Below are 17,880 nucleotides of genomic sequence, written 5' to 3'. Positions count from 1 at the left end.
TATTAAACAAATATGTAGGACTGCCTTTTTGCATTTACGCAATATCTCTAAAATCAGAAAGGTCTTGTCTCAGAGTGATGCTGAAAAACTAATTCATGCATTTATTTCCTCTAGGCTGGACTATTGTAATTCATTATTATCAGGTTGTCCTAAAAGTTCCCTAAAAAGCCTTCAGTTAATTCAAAATGCTGCAGCTAGAGTACTGACGGGGACTAGAAGGAGAGAGCATATCTCACCCATATTGGCCTCTCTTCATTGGCTTCCTGTTACTTCTAGAATAGAATTTAAAATTCTTCTTCTTACTTATAAGGTTTTGAATAATCAGGTCCCATCTTATCTTAGGGACCTCGTAGTACCATATCACCCCAATAGAGCGCTTCGCTCTCAGACTGCAGGCTTACTTGTAGTTCCTAGGGTTTGTAAGAGTAGAATGGGAGGCAGAGCCTTCAGCTTTCAGGCTCCTCTCCTGTGGAACCAGCTCCCAATTCAGATCAGGGAGACAGACACCCTCTCTACTTTTAAGATTAGGCTTAAAACTTTCCTTTTTGCTAAAGCTTATAGTTAGGGCTGGATCAGGTGACCCTGAACCATCCCTTAGTTATGCTGCTATAGACGTAGACTGCTGGGGGGTTCCCATGATGCACTGTTTCTTTCTCTTTTTGCTCTGTATGCACCACTCTGCATTTAATCATTAGTGATCGATCTCTGCTCCCCTCCACAGCATGTCTTTTTCCTGTTTCTCTCCATCAGCCCCAACCAGTCCCAGCAGAGGACTGCCCCTCCCTGAGCCTGGTTCTGCTGGAGGTTTCTTCCTGATAAAAGGGAGTTTTTCCTTCCCACTGTAGCCAAGTGCTTGCTCACAGGGGGTCGTTTTGACCGTTGGGGTTTTACATAATTATTGTATGGCCTTGCCTTACAATATAAAGCGCCTTGGGGCAACTGTTTGTTGTGATTTGGCGCTATATAAAAAGATTGATTGATTGATATTTTTATTGTCGTAATTTTAGTATCATTTTAGGGTTTATTTATTATGTGTGTATGCATCCTGAGGGGACACCTCACTTTTAATTTCATTGTGTTCACATGCACAATGACAATAAAGACATTCTATTCTAAATATGACCATAAAATTCACAAAACACATTGCGGAAATTATTAATCATAATTCAGGTTATAGCAGGCCTATTAACATAATTTAAAAACTCATATAAAGCTTGAAGTGTACACTTTTAAAATGCATTGAAACAGAGACTGAGTCTGGTGAATTTAGGCAAAGGTTATTCACCCAACCATTGGGCAGATAAGTCATACATTGAACATTACACGCCCAACCGTTGGACAGATAAATATAATGTCTTACCTTATTCACCCAACCCTGATTGTGTATTTGACACGTTTTTTGCATGTAAAGTACATTTTTACACCACTTTTTTCAGGCTCTATTGCGGTGTGAAAAGCGACGTATGTTTGACACATTTAATGGTGCTGTCTTTAATTACTGCGGAAAAAAACGCAGCAATGGAAGATGGCATTAGTTTGACACAGGGGAGGTGATGGGCTAGTGGTTAAGGTGTTGGGCTTGAGTCCAGAAGATCATGGGTTCAAATCCCCGCCTGACTGGAAAATCACTAAGGACCCTTGGGCAAGGCCTTTAATCCCCTATTGCTTCTGGTGTATAGTGAGCGCCTTGTATGGCAGCACCCTGACATTGGGGTGAATGTGAGGCATATTTGTAAAGCGCTTTGAGCGTCTGATGCAGATGGAAAAGCGCTATACGAGGTCTGTTAGAAAAGTATCCGACCTTTTTATTTTTTTCAAAAACCATATGGATTTGAATCACGTGTGATTGCATCAGCCAAGCTTGAACCTTCGTGCGCATGCGTGAGTTTTTTCACGCCTGTCGGTTGTGTCATTTGCCTGTGAGCAGGCTTTGTGTGAGCAGTGGTCCACCCTCTCATCAGATTTTTATTGCGAATAAATGTCTGAACGATTTGGAGCTTTGCTGCATCAATTTTTTCCAGAAACTATGAGAGACCTCCAGGTGGTAACCATTCGGAAAATCCAAATGGCTTTGAGGGACGATTTTATGGGGATTACACAGATTGAGTGCTCCAGCCGGTTTAAAGACCGCCCACAGCTGCTGAGAGCGCGCCACGCTCCGCGCCATGAGCGACACGGTAGCGCATCCGTCCGCTTTTCTTTCCATGAAAAAAACTCCTGTAACAGTGGAATGTGCTGAAAAAGTACTGATGTCCACGTCTCGTGCCATTTTTGTGTAAGTCAGACGACGTCCCGGATCAACAAAGCCTTCACGTTGGAAATGATCTGGTTGTTTCAGCGGGGTTTCAGCCTGTCGATCGGCGCTCGGAGTGCGGCGTGCTCTCAGCAGCTGTGGGCGGTCTTTAAACCGGCTGGAGCACTCCTTAATCTGTGTAATCCCCATAAAATTGTCCCTCAAAGCCATTTGGATTTTCCGAATGGTTACCACCTGGAGGTCTCTCACAGTTTCTGGAAAAAATTGATGCAGCAAAGCTCCAAATCGTTCAGACATTTATTTGCAATAAAAATCTGACGAGAGGGGTGGACCACTGCTCACACAAAGCCTGCTCACAGGTGAATGACGCAACCGATAGGCATGAAAAAACTCACGCATGCGCACGAAGGTTCAAGCTTGGCTGATGCAATCACACGTGATTCAAATCCATATGGTTTTTGAAAAAAATAAAAAGGTCAGATACTTTTCTAACAGACCTCGTATTTACCATTTACGCAGTTCCCTGGGTGTGATGAGCCAAACAGAACTGCTTCAGATCATAGCCCCGATGCGGGCTGCGAACCCTCCCGCAGCTGGCGAGAAAATATCCGCCTTTTTACCCCACATTGAAACCGGAAGTGAACTTACAAGCGCGCTCATTGGTTGGTTGTGGTTGGGCTTATATGCTCACGTATTTACTTTATTGAACCAACGGTTGGGCGTATAGTCACTCCGGTGAATTTAATGGGACAATTGCTTAATTCGGTCATGTGACTTTTACATGACCGAATTCAGTCAGGCAACTCCAGAGGGTTAAAATAGCTTATAATTTTACACTCTTACCAGGAGAAGTTTTAATCTGAGGTGGAGTTGGAGCCTGTGACCAAAGCACTGACTGCAGCCTTTTCCAGTCATTCAGAGTCACTGAGGAAGATACGATGTCATCAACAAGCATTATCGTGATTGGTCGGTGGAGTCTAAATCTCTACCGTCAGCCAAATTTATAATGTAAAACTGTAAATCGTATATATCCCCCACCCCTAGTCTGTGGATCAGCTGCTCTTAGTCATCCCTGAAGCATGACTAAAAACTAGTTGCAACCATGCTTTCTCTGTTGTAGTTCCTAGACTTTGGAATGTGCTCCGTCTTTTTGTTAGGTTGGCTCCCACGTTGCCAGTTTTTAAAACTCTTAAAGCCTTTTTTATTCCTTAGCTTTTAATTCAGAATAATAGGCATTCTTTTGCAATGTGTATCTTAGGACTTTTGTTTGCATTTATTGTTGCTTTAATACCTTGTATATCTGCTGTACAGCACTTTGTTAAACTGCTTGGTTTTTTGGGGGGGGGGGGGGGGGGTTTAAGTACACACGCTCTATAAATGTAGATGGATTTGATTGGATCACTGGTCTGAACATGCACTTATCACAACATTCTTATTGCATTAAGATTGTCTAAATTATCTTATTAAAAAAACTTGGACAAACTCTCATTCATTGGAGGCAAATTCCAGTTTTCATGAATGTCTCTCCCTGCATTAAGTTCTTGTTACCAGGTTATAAGATATTTGCTGTTTGTTTCCTTCAGCTGCCATTCAGTTCCTTGGAACTAATGTCTTTCTGTAAAACAACAGAACCTGCTGCAAGAGGTGGCCTGTCGAGATCTGTTGACCAACATTCAGCAGCTGCTGGTAGTGACTCCTCCTGTACTAAGCTCAGGGATGTTCATCATGGTGGTGCGAATGTTTTCTCTTATGTGTTCCAACTGCCCCTGTTTGGCAGTCCAGCTCATGAAGCAAAGTAAGAACCTGCATACAACACACAAACAGAGTAAGAACCTGTGTAAAAAAACAAAACAAAACTGCATCATTCCTTGCATTGCCAAAATTAGTCTGACTATATTAGTAGAATGCATTTAAAACTGAACTATGTTTTTCATAACAGTTTTTATTTTTTAATCGACTTAGGCACTTTTTTTTTGTTTATTATTCAGCAAATTCTGATACATACAGCGGGTAAAGTATTTAACATGTCACCATTTTTCTCAGTTTATTTCTAAAGGTGCCATTCACATGAAATTTTCACCAAATGTCAGCAACAACTCAAGTAATCCATACATGCAAAGAAACCAAAACAAATAAGTACAGAAATTAAGTTGTGTAATAAAGTGGAATGACACAGGAAAAAGTACACCAGCTGAAATCTATTAGTAATTAGAAAGCAATCCCACCCTTTGTCAGTGCAAATTAATATCAGCTGGTTCAGCCCTGAACTGATGGCCTATAAAAAGGTGTCATTACCAAGGTGTCACACAAAAAACTTGATAGGCAAAGAGCTCTCTCTCAAGATCTTCACAACCTTATTGTTGCAAAACATACCAATAGCATTGGTTACAGAAGGATTTCTAAACTTCTGTTTGTTCCATTGAGCACTGTAGGGCCATAATCCCGAAGTGGAAAGAAAATAGTTTCACCATGAACAGGTGCTCCTCGCAAGATTTCTGACAGAGGAGTAAAGGGAATTATTAGTAGAATTGTCCAAGAGGCAAGGACCACTTGTGGAGAGTAATTGAACAATTGTTTAAAAGGAAACAAGTAATGTACTCAACAGCCAAGGCCTGTATGCACGCTAACTACACAAGACTCAATTGCTGAAGAAAAAGCAGGGGTGGTGGCCAAGTGGTTAAAGCGCTTGGTTTCAGCGCAGAAGGTTCCTGGATCAAATCCCACCCCTGCCACATTTCTCCATATAATGTGGAGTTGCGTCAGGAAGGGCATCCGGCGTAAAACCTGTGCCAATTCAACATGCAGATCCACCTTGGATTTGCTGTGGCGACCCCGAGTGCAAACAAGGGAGCAGCCGAAGGGACTTACTAAGCTCATTTAAAGTTTGCTGTGCAACATTTATACAAGCCTGTGAAATACTGTGAGAATATAGTCTTGTCAGGTGAGACTAAAATTGAAGTCTTTGGATGCCATAATACACACCATAAATGGCACTGCACATCACCCCAAAAACACCATCCCAACAATGAAGTTTTGGAGGTCGGAAAATCATGGTGTGTTTTTCAGCATACATCACTGGCAAACTTCATATAATTGAAGGAAGGATGAATGAGAAAAATATACAGAGCCAGTCTTGATAAAAAATCTGCTGCCATATACGAGGATGATGATGATGAAACGAGGGTGGACATTTCAGCAAGACAGTCATCCCAAACGCACAGCCAAGGAAACACTATTGGTTCCAGATAATGAACATAGAGCTGCTAGAATGGCACAGTTAATTACCTGAGTTGAATCCAATAGAAAATCTATGGAAAGAATGAAAGCTCAGAGTTCATAGAAGAGGTCCAAAGAACCTTTGGAAGAATGGGCAAAAATTACACCTGAGCAATGTATGTGACTTCTTTCTCCATACAAGAGGCTTGAAGTGGTCACTACCAACAAAGACTTATGTATTAAGTATTAAATAAATTTGAGTTGGTGTGTTCAATAATTTTTCTTGGCGTTATTCCATTTTATTACACATGGCATAATTTTAGTGTTAATTTCATCAGACGAGACAAAATATATTCGACCATTTTTTTAATGAAGAAAACAAGACCACGATGACACTACGTCAATGTTCTAAACTGTTGACTAAGATGAAATTAACATGCATTATTGTTGATGAAAAAGACGAGACTAAAATGTTTTGCCTGAAATAAAATCTCACTCCATTTTCATCTTTTGACTGTGCGGGTCGTCCGGTGCATTCAAAACATTAAACAATTGACTTAAAATAAGTAAATAGTTGTGAGAATAAACTATTTATTAGTGAATATTATTTATTTATTTATTATATTTTTAAAATGAGACAAACCAACAAATTAAATATCTTTTTTTGGTTCTTTGTTTTTGAGCAGACATAGCAGAAACACTGCGCTTCCTTTTGTGTGGTGCATCAAATGGTAGTTGCCAGGAGCAGATTGACCTAGTTCCTCGGAGTCCCCAGGAGCTCTACGAACTGACCTCCCTCATATGGTAACATCAGTTTGCCTTCACCTTGAAGTGATATGTGGCTTAAAATAATGCTGTTTTATCTAGAAAAAAGAAGATCCATTTTTCTGTCCATACCAAATAAAATTCCAGCCAAATGAAACTTTATAGATTAAAGACACTGTTGTTCAATTGACAGTGAGCTGATGCCTTGCCTGCCAAGAGAGGGCATCTTTGCAGTTGATGTAATGCTGAAGAAGGGCAGTGCCCAGACTACAGAAGGAGCTATTTGGCAATGGCGGGATGACCGGGGTCTGTGGCATCCATACAATCGCATTGACAGCCGGATCATTGAGGTATAAATATATATTTGCAAACATAAAGCATTCCAAAAAATTTATCTGCTTTGAAATGCATCTATCCTCAATCTTCACCCACAACACCCCTCTTATTCAGATAAGTCTTGAATTTATGCACTGTCCAGTAAATACATAAGTATCCAGTAGGCATGTGAATCTCATCACTGACGATTTGATGCTCATCTTGATACTGTACCAGAGATACGATACATATAGCAATACATGAAGATACTGACGATATGATGCGATACGATTCACGCCTGTTCCTGAGTTGATGTGATTTGATGGCGATTCAATTCTTTTAGAGCTGTGGCCAAGATCTAAAAAGGGCCCTAAAAAGGAGACATACCCCTCCCCATCTTATAACTACATGAAACCTGTTTTGTTTGATGCATTTATATGTCTACTAATAGAAAATCATGGTTGTATGATTTTTAAATGTGCAGAACATGGTGAATTAACCCCTTCTTTGCGGCTACATCTGAAAATTGTGAAATCAATACAGAAGCCCTATTCTATGATTTTCTGAGCTTATATGAATAAAATGGATATCTAATCCATGATATTTGTAGAAAATACACATCAGCACAATATTTGCAGTCACTTCTGTGGAAGAAGTATGATCCTGTGATGATCTTCACCCTTTGTTCCTGTACTAGGGGAGCTACGACCACTACCTTTGCACCCCCTGCAGGACTAAACCAAACCAACTGTTTTAAGTTCCTTTGATGACCCCAAAACATAATCAAGATTAGGGATGGGTATTGATAAGATTTTATCGATATCGATGCCATTATCGATTCTGCTTATCGATCCGATTCCTTATCGATTCCCTTATCGATACCTCTTGTGAATTTTGTACTAAAAGTAGGCTTTACAGGTTTTCTATGTATTTTATTGAGTCTTAAAGTAAATAAATATGAAATTGGTCACTGTATCCTTGATCTCTGGACATAAATAAAAATAAACAAAATGGTGTTTTGCTTTGAAGTTATTAATTCCGAATGGATTCTATAGTTCTAACTTGACTCGGCAGAGAGCCGCGCAGCGTTTGGAACTGTGTGAACAGAATGGAGGACGATTCTCGTTTCTTTCTCGCAACAAGACAGGAGTCCCAATTAGTAACTTTAATCCGCACAAAAGTGACTCACGATTTCACATATTTAGGGATGAAAGTGGTGAAAAACAAAAAAAAAAAGCTGAAACCCAAAATTACTCCCCATCACTACGTGCACGAAAATGTTTGAATTCTAGAAGCTCTGAAATGCAATCTGGGACTATTCCAGACAGTAAGTGCAGTGAGTGCAGCATCCATTTAGGTGAGAAAAAAAAAACCCATTCCTTATTCAGATTCAGTAGTGTTCTGCTCTTACTAGGATGTAGCAGTTTTCTAGTTTGGCAGATAGTTCTGAAGGAAATCACTGAATAAATTAACACATTGAAAATATGGTTTGACCAAAACAAACTGTCATTAAACTTAAATAAGACAGGGATGAAATGGAGGTGTAAGAGTCACTAGGTGTCCACAGGAAACACTTATTTATTTCTTTATTTATTTATGTATGTTCATTGTTAGTTGGTTTTATATTTTCTGTTGTTTTTATTCAGGTTCTTTTTGTCTCTTTCTCTAAAATTGTATATAATCATTAGATTAGTTATTACTATTATTGTTGTTTGCTATTATTAATATATAAGCAAAAATACATTTAAAAAAATATTACAATTTGTAATACATTTGACTCTTTTACAACAACAAATGCTTGACAGCAGCAACTGCTTAATGCTAATATCGAAAATGCCATAGACATGCTAACGTGTTAGCATCGGCCCCGTTATAAGTTATAAAGTACATGTATCAACTGTGTCAGAAGACCGTAACAGGTCGGTTTAACATAAAATAGGTAAATAATACTCACAGCCATATGCTCTTTAGGGTTTTAGTGGGGGAAAGCAAAAGAAAAAATTAATCAATGAAGCAGTGATCGAAGCATTGCTTCGATCTGCGAATCACTGCTTTGATTGGTTCAAGGTTCAAAGCAAAGTTTATTACAGACCCACCGCAGGGTCTGTAATCAATGTAGAGAAATTATCATTTTCCTGACAAACACCCACAAAAACAACGGCCACTCTGAAGGACCGATAAGGGAATCGTTAAGTAAAAAGGTTATTGATGTTGGTGGATCGAACCATTTCTTAACAATACCCGAAAGGAACCGGTTCTTGATACCCATCCCTAATCAAGATGTTCCCAAAAATTAAAACTGGCCTCAAGCCAGTTATCCAAGATGGCCACCAAAATAGAGTTTTTTCACTAAAACACCTTTATACAACATATAAACAACTTAAATATCACAGAGATTTGTAAAGTTGAGGCCGCAGTGAAGTTTAGGGCTAGTGGCCGGCGATCACCTTAGTATTTCTCTGTTTTTCTTGTTTAATGCTAGCAAATTATACAGTATTTTTTTTGTCTTTCTGATGCCTGATTCTGTTTTTTCTCTGTTTTAAGGTGCAGCTCCATCCAGAGATGGGAGTTGTATTCGTGTTGGTGATCCTCCTGTCCTGTGCGCCAATAGCATTTCTTGTATATTTGTCCATGAATTGTTCTGTGAATTGTTCTGTAATTTGTTTGTAGTCTGGTCTGCTTGAGTTTTGTTCCTCAGAGGGAGTTTTTCCTTACCACTGTTGCTCTGGAGGTTGGTAAGGTTAGACCTTACCTGTTTGAAGCACTTTGAGGCAACTCTGTTGTGATTTGGTGCTATATAAATGAAAATAATTTGAAATTGAGATTCAATGGGAAGACCATTGCAGGTCACAGCAAACTCATTTGTGCCTAAACTAAATTCATTCATGGGTTTAAGATTCAAAATGGTGTCCAAAATTGCCGCCAATAGACCCTTATCATTAAAATACATAGTAGGAACAAACAATAGACTTACTAATGACAGAAATCATTGTGTTTAAGTGAAAAAACCCTGGGGGGAGGTTGCAAAGGTAGTGGTTGTACCTCCCCTAGTACTGTAATTTTGTGCAATTTTTGTTATTGTTTGTCAGAAACAATTTTGTTTTATTATGTGGTTGCAGAATAGGTAGAATAGTAATGTTTCTGCTTTTGTAGAGATGTAATCTGTACTTCTAGATAGAAAAGGGATGATTATTTGCACTTCTGTAGAGTACGACTTGAATTATTTGCCTTTTTTACGACAACATCTCAAAAATGATGTAATCAATACCGCAGCCCTTATTCTAAGAAGCAATTGGCCCCAGACTTGCTCCAAAACTGCCATCAGAAAACAGTTTCTTCAGCTTTTTAAATCTGTCAAACCAGCCCCCCTTCATGCTGAAAGCAACCCCCTACAACCCCCTAAGCTGAAAGCAGTTAGAGGCAACAGGTCAATGCATTTTTCATACCCTCAGCAGACTTTACTTAGACAATGATTGGGATCACCAGCTTAGTCATCGGTGTTGTTTACCTCCTCCTCACCTTCCAGTTGTGGCACATTTTGACAGACTTTACATTCACAAAGCTCAATACAGTTGGGCCCAGCAAGAAGACATGGACATTTCTGCCCAGTTGCCCAGTTGTCTTTATGCAGAATAGATGTGTTAGGTCCCTCACTTCTGCTTGTGGCGATTCCTGCTTATACGTTATTGGCTGTAAACATCCGTTTTCATCCTGGGACCATCCATTTCCCACTGGGTCCTTGGCAGAAGGGTTTGCATGGTGACTCTGGCACCATACAATAGTTTGGTTCCTTGCTCTCAGGACATGTTGCTGAAAGGCATCCTCAGCGGGAGGAAGCATCGAAGATGCTGTCTGTCATCGTGGCAAATCTAATGTGGAAGCAGTTTTTCCTTTCTGACCATAAAGAAAAACAAGGGTCTTGGTTGACTGCAGGTACTCCGGTGATGTATGGAATGTCTCTAAACTGGAGAGAGTGTTAATGCTCTTAACCAAGGTGGAATAAGCTGTACGCTTGCCAATATGAAATAAAGCACTTGTGCTGTCACACCTAGTCAATGCATGCATTGCTGGAAGGCACAAACAAACCCTCTGCCCTGTCTCTGTAGCCAACAGGTGTACTGGTCAGCACTCATTTGTGGTCAGTTTTCCTGTATGTCCTGCATGCATATACACCTCACCAAACAGTTGTCCTGTACAGTGGTAGTACAAAAGTAATACCAAAACATCGGTATCAACAACACGTTTGTGGCCTTGGGATATATCGATGGCATGCAGAATCATCCTTGTCAGCCTCCTTGTGAGTACAAAGCAAGTCTTCCATTTGGGAAACACCTGACTCACTGACACACTTCACCATTTCTTCCTCTTTGAGTCCTCCTGCTATGATGATATAGCATTCCTTGGGTAACCGTTCCTGGGCATTTTGCAGCACATACTGTATGATGAAACACAAATGCTCACCAGTCTTTTCAGGATGATCTCTGCCAAGTCATTGTATGTTTTGAAATAAGTTTCATTTATAGCTTGTACCATGGACATTCCATCAATGACATATGCAGTATACCTTGCTGAGGCAATGCTAGAGGGCACCATAGAATTTTCTCACAGTACGATTGTAGTTTCTTTGCAAGGTCTGACGTAGTTGATTTTCTCATGCTTCACAGAGTTCCATCTTGCAGCTGAAAGGATAAAGTACAGATTACATCTCTACAAAAGCAGCAACATGACTATTCTACTCATTCTGCAACCACAGAAATGAAACAAAAATGTTTTAGCATAATATAACAATTGTGCAAAATTACAGGAACAAAGGGTGAAGATTATCACAGGATCATACTTTTTCCACAGAAGTGACTGCAAATATGCTGATGTCTATTTTCTATAAATATCATGAATTAGATATCCATTTTGTTCATATAAGCTCAAAAAAAAAAATCATAGAATAGGGCTTCTGTATTGATTTCACAATTTTCAGATGTAGCTGCAATGAAGGGGTTAATTCACCATGTTGTGCACACTTAAAAATCATACAACCATGATTTTCTATTAGTAGACATATAAATGCATCAAACAAAACAGGTTTCATGTAGTTATAAGATGGGGAGGGGTAGACCCCGTTTTTTCACCCTCTGCCCACACCAAATTACGAGGTCTGTCCAAAAAGTAACGGACCTTTTTATTTTTTTTCAAAAACTATATGGATTTGAATCATGTGATTGCATCAGCCAAGCTTGAACCTTCGTGCGCATGCGTGAGTTTTTCCATGCCTGTCAGTTGCGTCATTCGCCTGTGGGCAGGCTTTGAGTGAGCACTGGTCCACCCCCCTCGTCGGATTTTTATTGTCAGTGAAATGGCTGAGAGACTGCCGCTTTGCTCCATGAAATTTTTTTCAGAAACTGTTAGAGACAGGCAGTTGGAAACCATTCGATAGATTCAGTTGGATATCGGTGAAGATTCTGTCGGTGTCACGCGGATTATGGACTGTTAAAACCTTTTTAAAGACGGCCCACAGCGGCGGAGGGCGCGCGGCGCGCCAAGCGTCTATTTGACAGGCTGGATCGACCAGATCATTTCTAAACTGAACGCTGTGTTGATCCGGGACATCATGCGACTACCACAGAAATGGCAACAGAGCTGGACATAGCACTTTTGCGGCACATTCCACTGTTACAGGAGATTTTGTAATGAAAGACATGCGGAGGATTTCGCATGTCGGCACGAAGCAGCTCAGGACACGCAGCAAAAAAAAACACCTCCGTGTTGGAAACCATTCAGAAGATTCAGACGGCTTTCGATGGCTTTCAGTCGAGTGAATATCCGAGAAATTGTGTAACAGCTGGACATGCCCCAACATGTCCTGAGAGACTTCCAAGACGGAGGTGTTTTTTGCTGCGCGTCCTGAGCTGCTTCGTGCCGACGCGCGAAATCCTCTGCACGTCTTTCATTACAAAATCTCCTGTAACAGTGGAATGTGCCGCAAAAGTGCTATGTCCAGCTCTGTTGCCATTTCTGTGGTAGTCACATGATGTCCCGGATCAACACAGCATTCAGTTTAGAAAGGATCTGGTCGATCCAGCCTGTCGAATGGCCGCTCCACGCGGCCTCCGCCACTGTGGGCCGTCTTTAAAAGGGTTTTAACAGTCCATAATCCGCGTGATGCCGACAGAATCTTCACCGATATCCAACTGAATCTATCGAATGGTTTCCAACTACCTGTCTCTAACAGTTTCTGAAAAAAATTTCATGGAGCAAAGCGGCAGTCTCTCAGCAAGTTCTCAGACAAAAGAAATCCGACGGGAGGGGTGGACCAGTGCTCACTCAAAGCTTGCCCACAGGCGAATGACGCAACCGACAGGCGTGGAAAAACTCACGCATGCGCACGAAGGTTCAAGCTTGGCTGATGTAATCACACGTGATTCAAATCCATATAGTTTTTGAAAAAAATCAAAAGGTACGATACTTTTTGGACAGACCTCGTAATTTGGTGCGATACGATGCAATTCAACATGATGCAAAGAATTTATCCCAAAAATTTAAATAGAAAATGAGAAGCTGCAATTCAGTATGGTACTATGGCATATGTCTTCTGATTCTACTAGAGGCAGAGGATTGGTTTTACTCTTTATAAGCAGCAAATTTACCAGATTCACCATTATGGAACAGGAATTGGTTCCCTCATATGTGGAACTTGTTTCATCACTATCAAAATTTAAACAGTAAACATTAAGACAACATCACTCTCAATGAGTGACTTAGTGAGTCACTCATTGACAATCACCTTGGCAAAAGTAATTTGAGATACTTTTCTCACCAGAGTTTTGCTGGAGGTTTATAAACTAAGGAATGTCCGAGTGGCACGGCATTCTTTACAAACTGCGTCTTATGAAGTTTCCCCATCTTTTTTAAAACAATCAAAGTATCTCCAAACGTCTGATTTAAATGCGAAGCAGAGAGGGTGCATTCAATGTGTCTCAGGAAAAAAAACGATGCAAGCACGCAGCGAGAGATGTGATCACGATTTGACCTGTCAATTGAATCGATACACACTGAATGAATCAATACACTCGCATCCCGCACGTTTTTATCTAGATACTGATTTGTATTGATTAATCTCCACGTCTAGCATCCAGTGGTACATTTATAGTAGGTGATCGACAACCAAACAATTTCTCTTTCAATTCTTAAACTCAGGGTTTTGGCTGACACAGTCCAGACTTATGCTATTTTTCTCCATTAAGGAGGCTGTGTTTTCAGTACTTGCATGGACTGGATGTTGGTTAGGGTTGTGGAAAGCAGCAGCTCAGGTGCCTTTGTTGGCAAAAAAAAAAAAGGTTTGCTGACCTTGCCTTGGCAGCTGATGCTGTGATCATTGTGGAATTAATTGAGGTACTGAATGCATTACTTCAGAAGCAGAGTGAGGAGTCTGTTTGCTGGGGTTTGCAGTTGACCTGGATGAAGACTTACGCTCAATCCTAATACTCTAGCTTCACACTACCACTTTGCATTTTGCACATTCAATCAAAAAAATGAAGGGAAAAGGTGTGGGGAGAGTACTATTGGGATTGGTCCTAAAATCTAGGCTTTCATTCACATCCTGGGTTTGACCATCAGAAGTGTATTTGTATGAGATGAAATGTAAACCTTGTTACCATCTGATGGGATTTGCAAAATATTTTACAGAGATATTAGCTTGCTAAGTAGGGGTAAAGGAATGTCACTGTGCAAGACTTTATATTAAGACAATTTGAGTGAACTTTGGTTCCATTAAGCAGTCAAGCATGGAGGAAAAACTGATGGCAGACATGGTGGCAAGTGGTTAGTGCACTTGGTTTCAGTGCGGAAGGTTCCCGGTTCAAACCCCTGCCACATTAAATGTGGCAAGGGTGTACTCCAAGGGCGTACTCCAAGGGCAGGGCTGTACTCCACGGAATGTGGAGTTGTCAGGAAGGGTATCTGGTGTAAAACATCTGCCAAATCACCATGCAGATCCACTTTGTATCTGCTGTGGCAACCCAGAGCGAAGGAACTTACTCACATGGAGGAAAAATTCAGTGACAGTAATGGGTTTTCCTATCCTTTATAAGCCATCATTAAACATTTTGCACATTAACGCCAAGTAGCCATACCCCAGGAATTTTCATCAAGTGAGAAATGCCAACTGCTTGTCACCCTCAGTTGTCAATAATGTGACTGCAGGGTCAAATGTGTCCGGAAATAGCTTATGGAGATACGAGGTGATGGGAACATGACGTGAGAGTCTTGCTTGTGTCAGGAAAACCACAAAAGTTCCTTTGGGCAAGGTCCTTAATCCCAAATTGCTGCCACAGTGCAGTGGCAGCAATTTGTTTTGGAATCATTGCAAAGCAGTGGAAAAGGGTTATGGCAATGCATTCAGTTTTTGAGGTCGCTGGATACAGGTTCTTGGTGGTGATGTCTTTGCAGGAGACCCAAGGTCAATGTCTTCAGGGTCCTGGTGCATTTTCTTTTACTCTGACTTCACAAGACTTATTTTCCATTGAAGAACTGGTTTGAAACATCTGAAATGTATTACAGTGTTTAGACTCGACACATTTGCACTGTTAGCATTTTCTAGAATGTTGAGGGTTGCCTATATGCAATACTCGTGTGATGGGTTTTGGTAATCTGACCACACAGACAGCCCATCAGAACGGGGAGGATGAGATCAGCTTGTCAACTCTGGGCCGTGTTTATACAATTGACTTCAACTCTATGCAGCAGATCAATGAGGACACTGGAACAGCACGGGGTATCCAGAGAAAGCCTAATCCTCTTGCCAATCCTACTACAGGTAAAAGAGGTGCTATTAAACTAATGGTCTTTTATCTTAGCTTTTCAAGAGTTTGTCCTTTTATGCAGTATGTACATAATGGTTTTTATGCTACATGTCTAGTATTCATGTATGAGCCAACCTTTTCACTTTTAATACATGGGCCTGATTTCATAAAGCAGTCTAATCTTTTAGTCTACTGAACTTACTTAGTCGACTAAAGTTATTTGCCCAGCATGAGCCGTCTAATCTCTGTTTCACATTGATGGCTAAACTTGTAGATTAGCCGTCTAACATTAGTTGACAATTTTCATGGGCATAAGTAGCCTCCCCATTGCCTTTGCCAACAAACGCCTCCAATGCGTCATTGTTTTGTTTACTTCCGCATTGGTCATCTGCTACAAACATGGCCGAGTCCACCACACCACAGGAGAAGTGCTCTTGGCCTCAGCGCCTGTAAACATCTCAAGTGGATTATTCTGGTACTGGAACACCCACTTCTGCTACAAGGCTTTCCTTCCTTCCTCTCCATCAATTGGTGATACATGATAGCTGTCATTTTTGAGGTAAGACACTGAAGTTTTGTGGACTAAAGCCTGGTTCACACGGTAAGATAATTATGCTGATTTCAGACCCGGTTTTCCCCTTCCGACAGTCTTAAGGACGCCCGACTATCGTGATGGCTCTAAAGATAATCTTATCAAATATTCCAGCTGTGTGTGGTGTGTTAAGAGTCCTCTAGTCTGCTCGGAAGGACCTCAGGACTGCTCAGACCTTAAATCGTGGATATTCAACATGTTGGATCGTCTTGGCCCGATATCCCAGCGTGTGTGGTGTCCCGCGACTACAAACGGGCAGTATGTGAAGTCTAGCCACTCCGAAAGTGAGGTGATGGGCCTCACAGCGCGGAATCCAAAATCAAAACGGCTGTTATGGCTTACCAGAAAGTCCAGTGGTCGCGTCATCTCCACTCCTTTAACCAGTGCCTTTTCTTTTTCTTTTTGTATTCTTTTTTTCTCAGTTAGAAATGGTCCACAAACTATCTCTGTTGCATTTTCCTTGTCCACCATGTTTGCTTACTCTTAAGTCACGTTTAAGCTTGAGAGATTTTGCGAGATTTCCTATTTGACCTGGGAATGTTAATGTGTGGAATCTTTGTGTGCGATGCGTTGTCTTTACCGTGCAATTTTAACATCTTGCCATGTGAATCAGGCATAAAGTAAGTTTAGCCTCCTCTGTACCAGGCTAAAAACTTTAGTCGACTACACGCTTTGTGCAGTGACTAACGTCAAAAGATTAGACGACTGAGTTTAGTCAACTAAACAAGATTAGACCACTTTATCAAACCGGGCGTGAACTTTAAGGAGTTTAGCGTTTCACTTGTCTCATTATTTTGGTTGTGTTTTATCAACAGGATTGTAACAAACCCAATAGTCACAAAACTAGTAAATTTATTGTTGGTTCTATTGGGGCTATTCTAAATCGGGGCATGTTTTGAAGTATCATAGTAACGTATTGATCCATTTTTGTCAATCTTGAACAAACTTGGCATACATAGTTTTTCACGTGAAAAAAAAATATCCATCCTGATTCACCAAATCTTCGCTAGTGCATGGTACCTTCCAAATGTTCATAGTCTAGACAGATTCAGTCATGTTCAGAAGTGTTTAAACGGTGTAATTCTAAGGAGTACAGCTTGAAACTCCATCAGGCTAAAAATTTGAAGTAGAAGCAGTGTTTGTTGCAGTTCTGGCAGAGGGTGTAACTCCTTATTTTTGTTTTCAGGCAGATTGCAAGGTCTGCACTTTGTAAGCAAGCCTGTTAGGAGGCAAGCCGGAGGAAGTGGTTTCATCCTGTTTTTTGATCATGGGCGATCATAATAGAAAGGTGCCCTGTGAAAGAGGGGTGTAACATTGCGCTGCTTTGCTTTTTTCTTTTTTCTTCTTCTGAGGGTCATCTACATGTACTCATTTATGTACACATGTACCTGGGGGAGGTGATGGTCTAGTGGCTAAGGTGTTGGGCTTGAGTCCAGAAGATCATGGGTTCAAATCGCCACCTGACTGGAAAATCACTAAGGGCCCTTGGGCAAGGCCTTTAATCCCCTATTGCTCCCGGTGTGTAGTGAGTGCCTTGTATGGCAGCACCCTGACATCGGGGTGAATGTGAGGCATAATTTGTAAAGCGCTTTGAGCATGTGATTCAGAAGAATCAGATGAAGAATCAGATCAAAAGTGCTATATAAATGCAGTCTATTTACCATTTATTTACCTAAATTGCAAATGAATCAAAGTACTCCCTGCACATCATAAAAAAATGTACACACTCCCTAGAAATTAAAATAAATTCCCTGTTGATGCAAGATTATAATACAGTGCATCCAGAAAGTGTTCACAGTGCTGCACTTTATTCACTTTTTTTGTTAGTCTCATTCCAAAATAGATTAAAGACCATGTGAAAAGTTTTAAGATGTTTGCAAGTTTATTAAAAAAAAAAAAAAAAAAGAAAAGAAATCACAGGTACATAAGTATCCACGGTCTTT

The 17,880-nt window shown here is 40.6% G+C and overlaps 1 protein-coding gene across 8 annotated transcripts in view; it reads left to right on the top strand.

The window, feature by feature from the left end:
* The window catches only part of trip12 (thyroid hormone receptor interactor 12), a 183,472-nt gene that overhangs the window by 89,821 nt on the left and 75,771 nt on the right, over nt 1-17,880 (top strand). For all 8 annotated transcript variants that reach the window (XM_034168159.1, XM_034168158.1, XM_034168157.1 and 5 more), the window contains 4 exons: nt 3,884-4,049; nt 6,157-6,274; nt 6,429-6,585; nt 15,206-15,359. In XM_034168159.1, coding sequence (XP_034024050.1) covers nt 3,884-4,049; nt 6,157-6,274; nt 6,429-6,585; nt 15,206-15,359 — 595 coding nt within the window. The remainder of the gene's footprint in view (nt 1-3,883; nt 4,050-6,156; nt 6,275-6,428; nt 6,586-15,205; nt 15,360-17,880) is intronic.

Source organism: Thalassophryne amazonica, chromosome 4, assembly GCF_902500255.1.
Source record: "Thalassophryne amazonica chromosome 4, fThaAma1.1, whole genome shotgun sequence".
NCBI lineage: Eukaryota > Metazoa > Chordata > Actinopteri > Batrachoidiformes > Batrachoididae > Thalassophryne > Thalassophryne amazonica.
The sequence above is the reverse complement of the archived record's forward strand: the minus strand, read 5'-3'. Positions and strand labels throughout refer to the sequence as shown.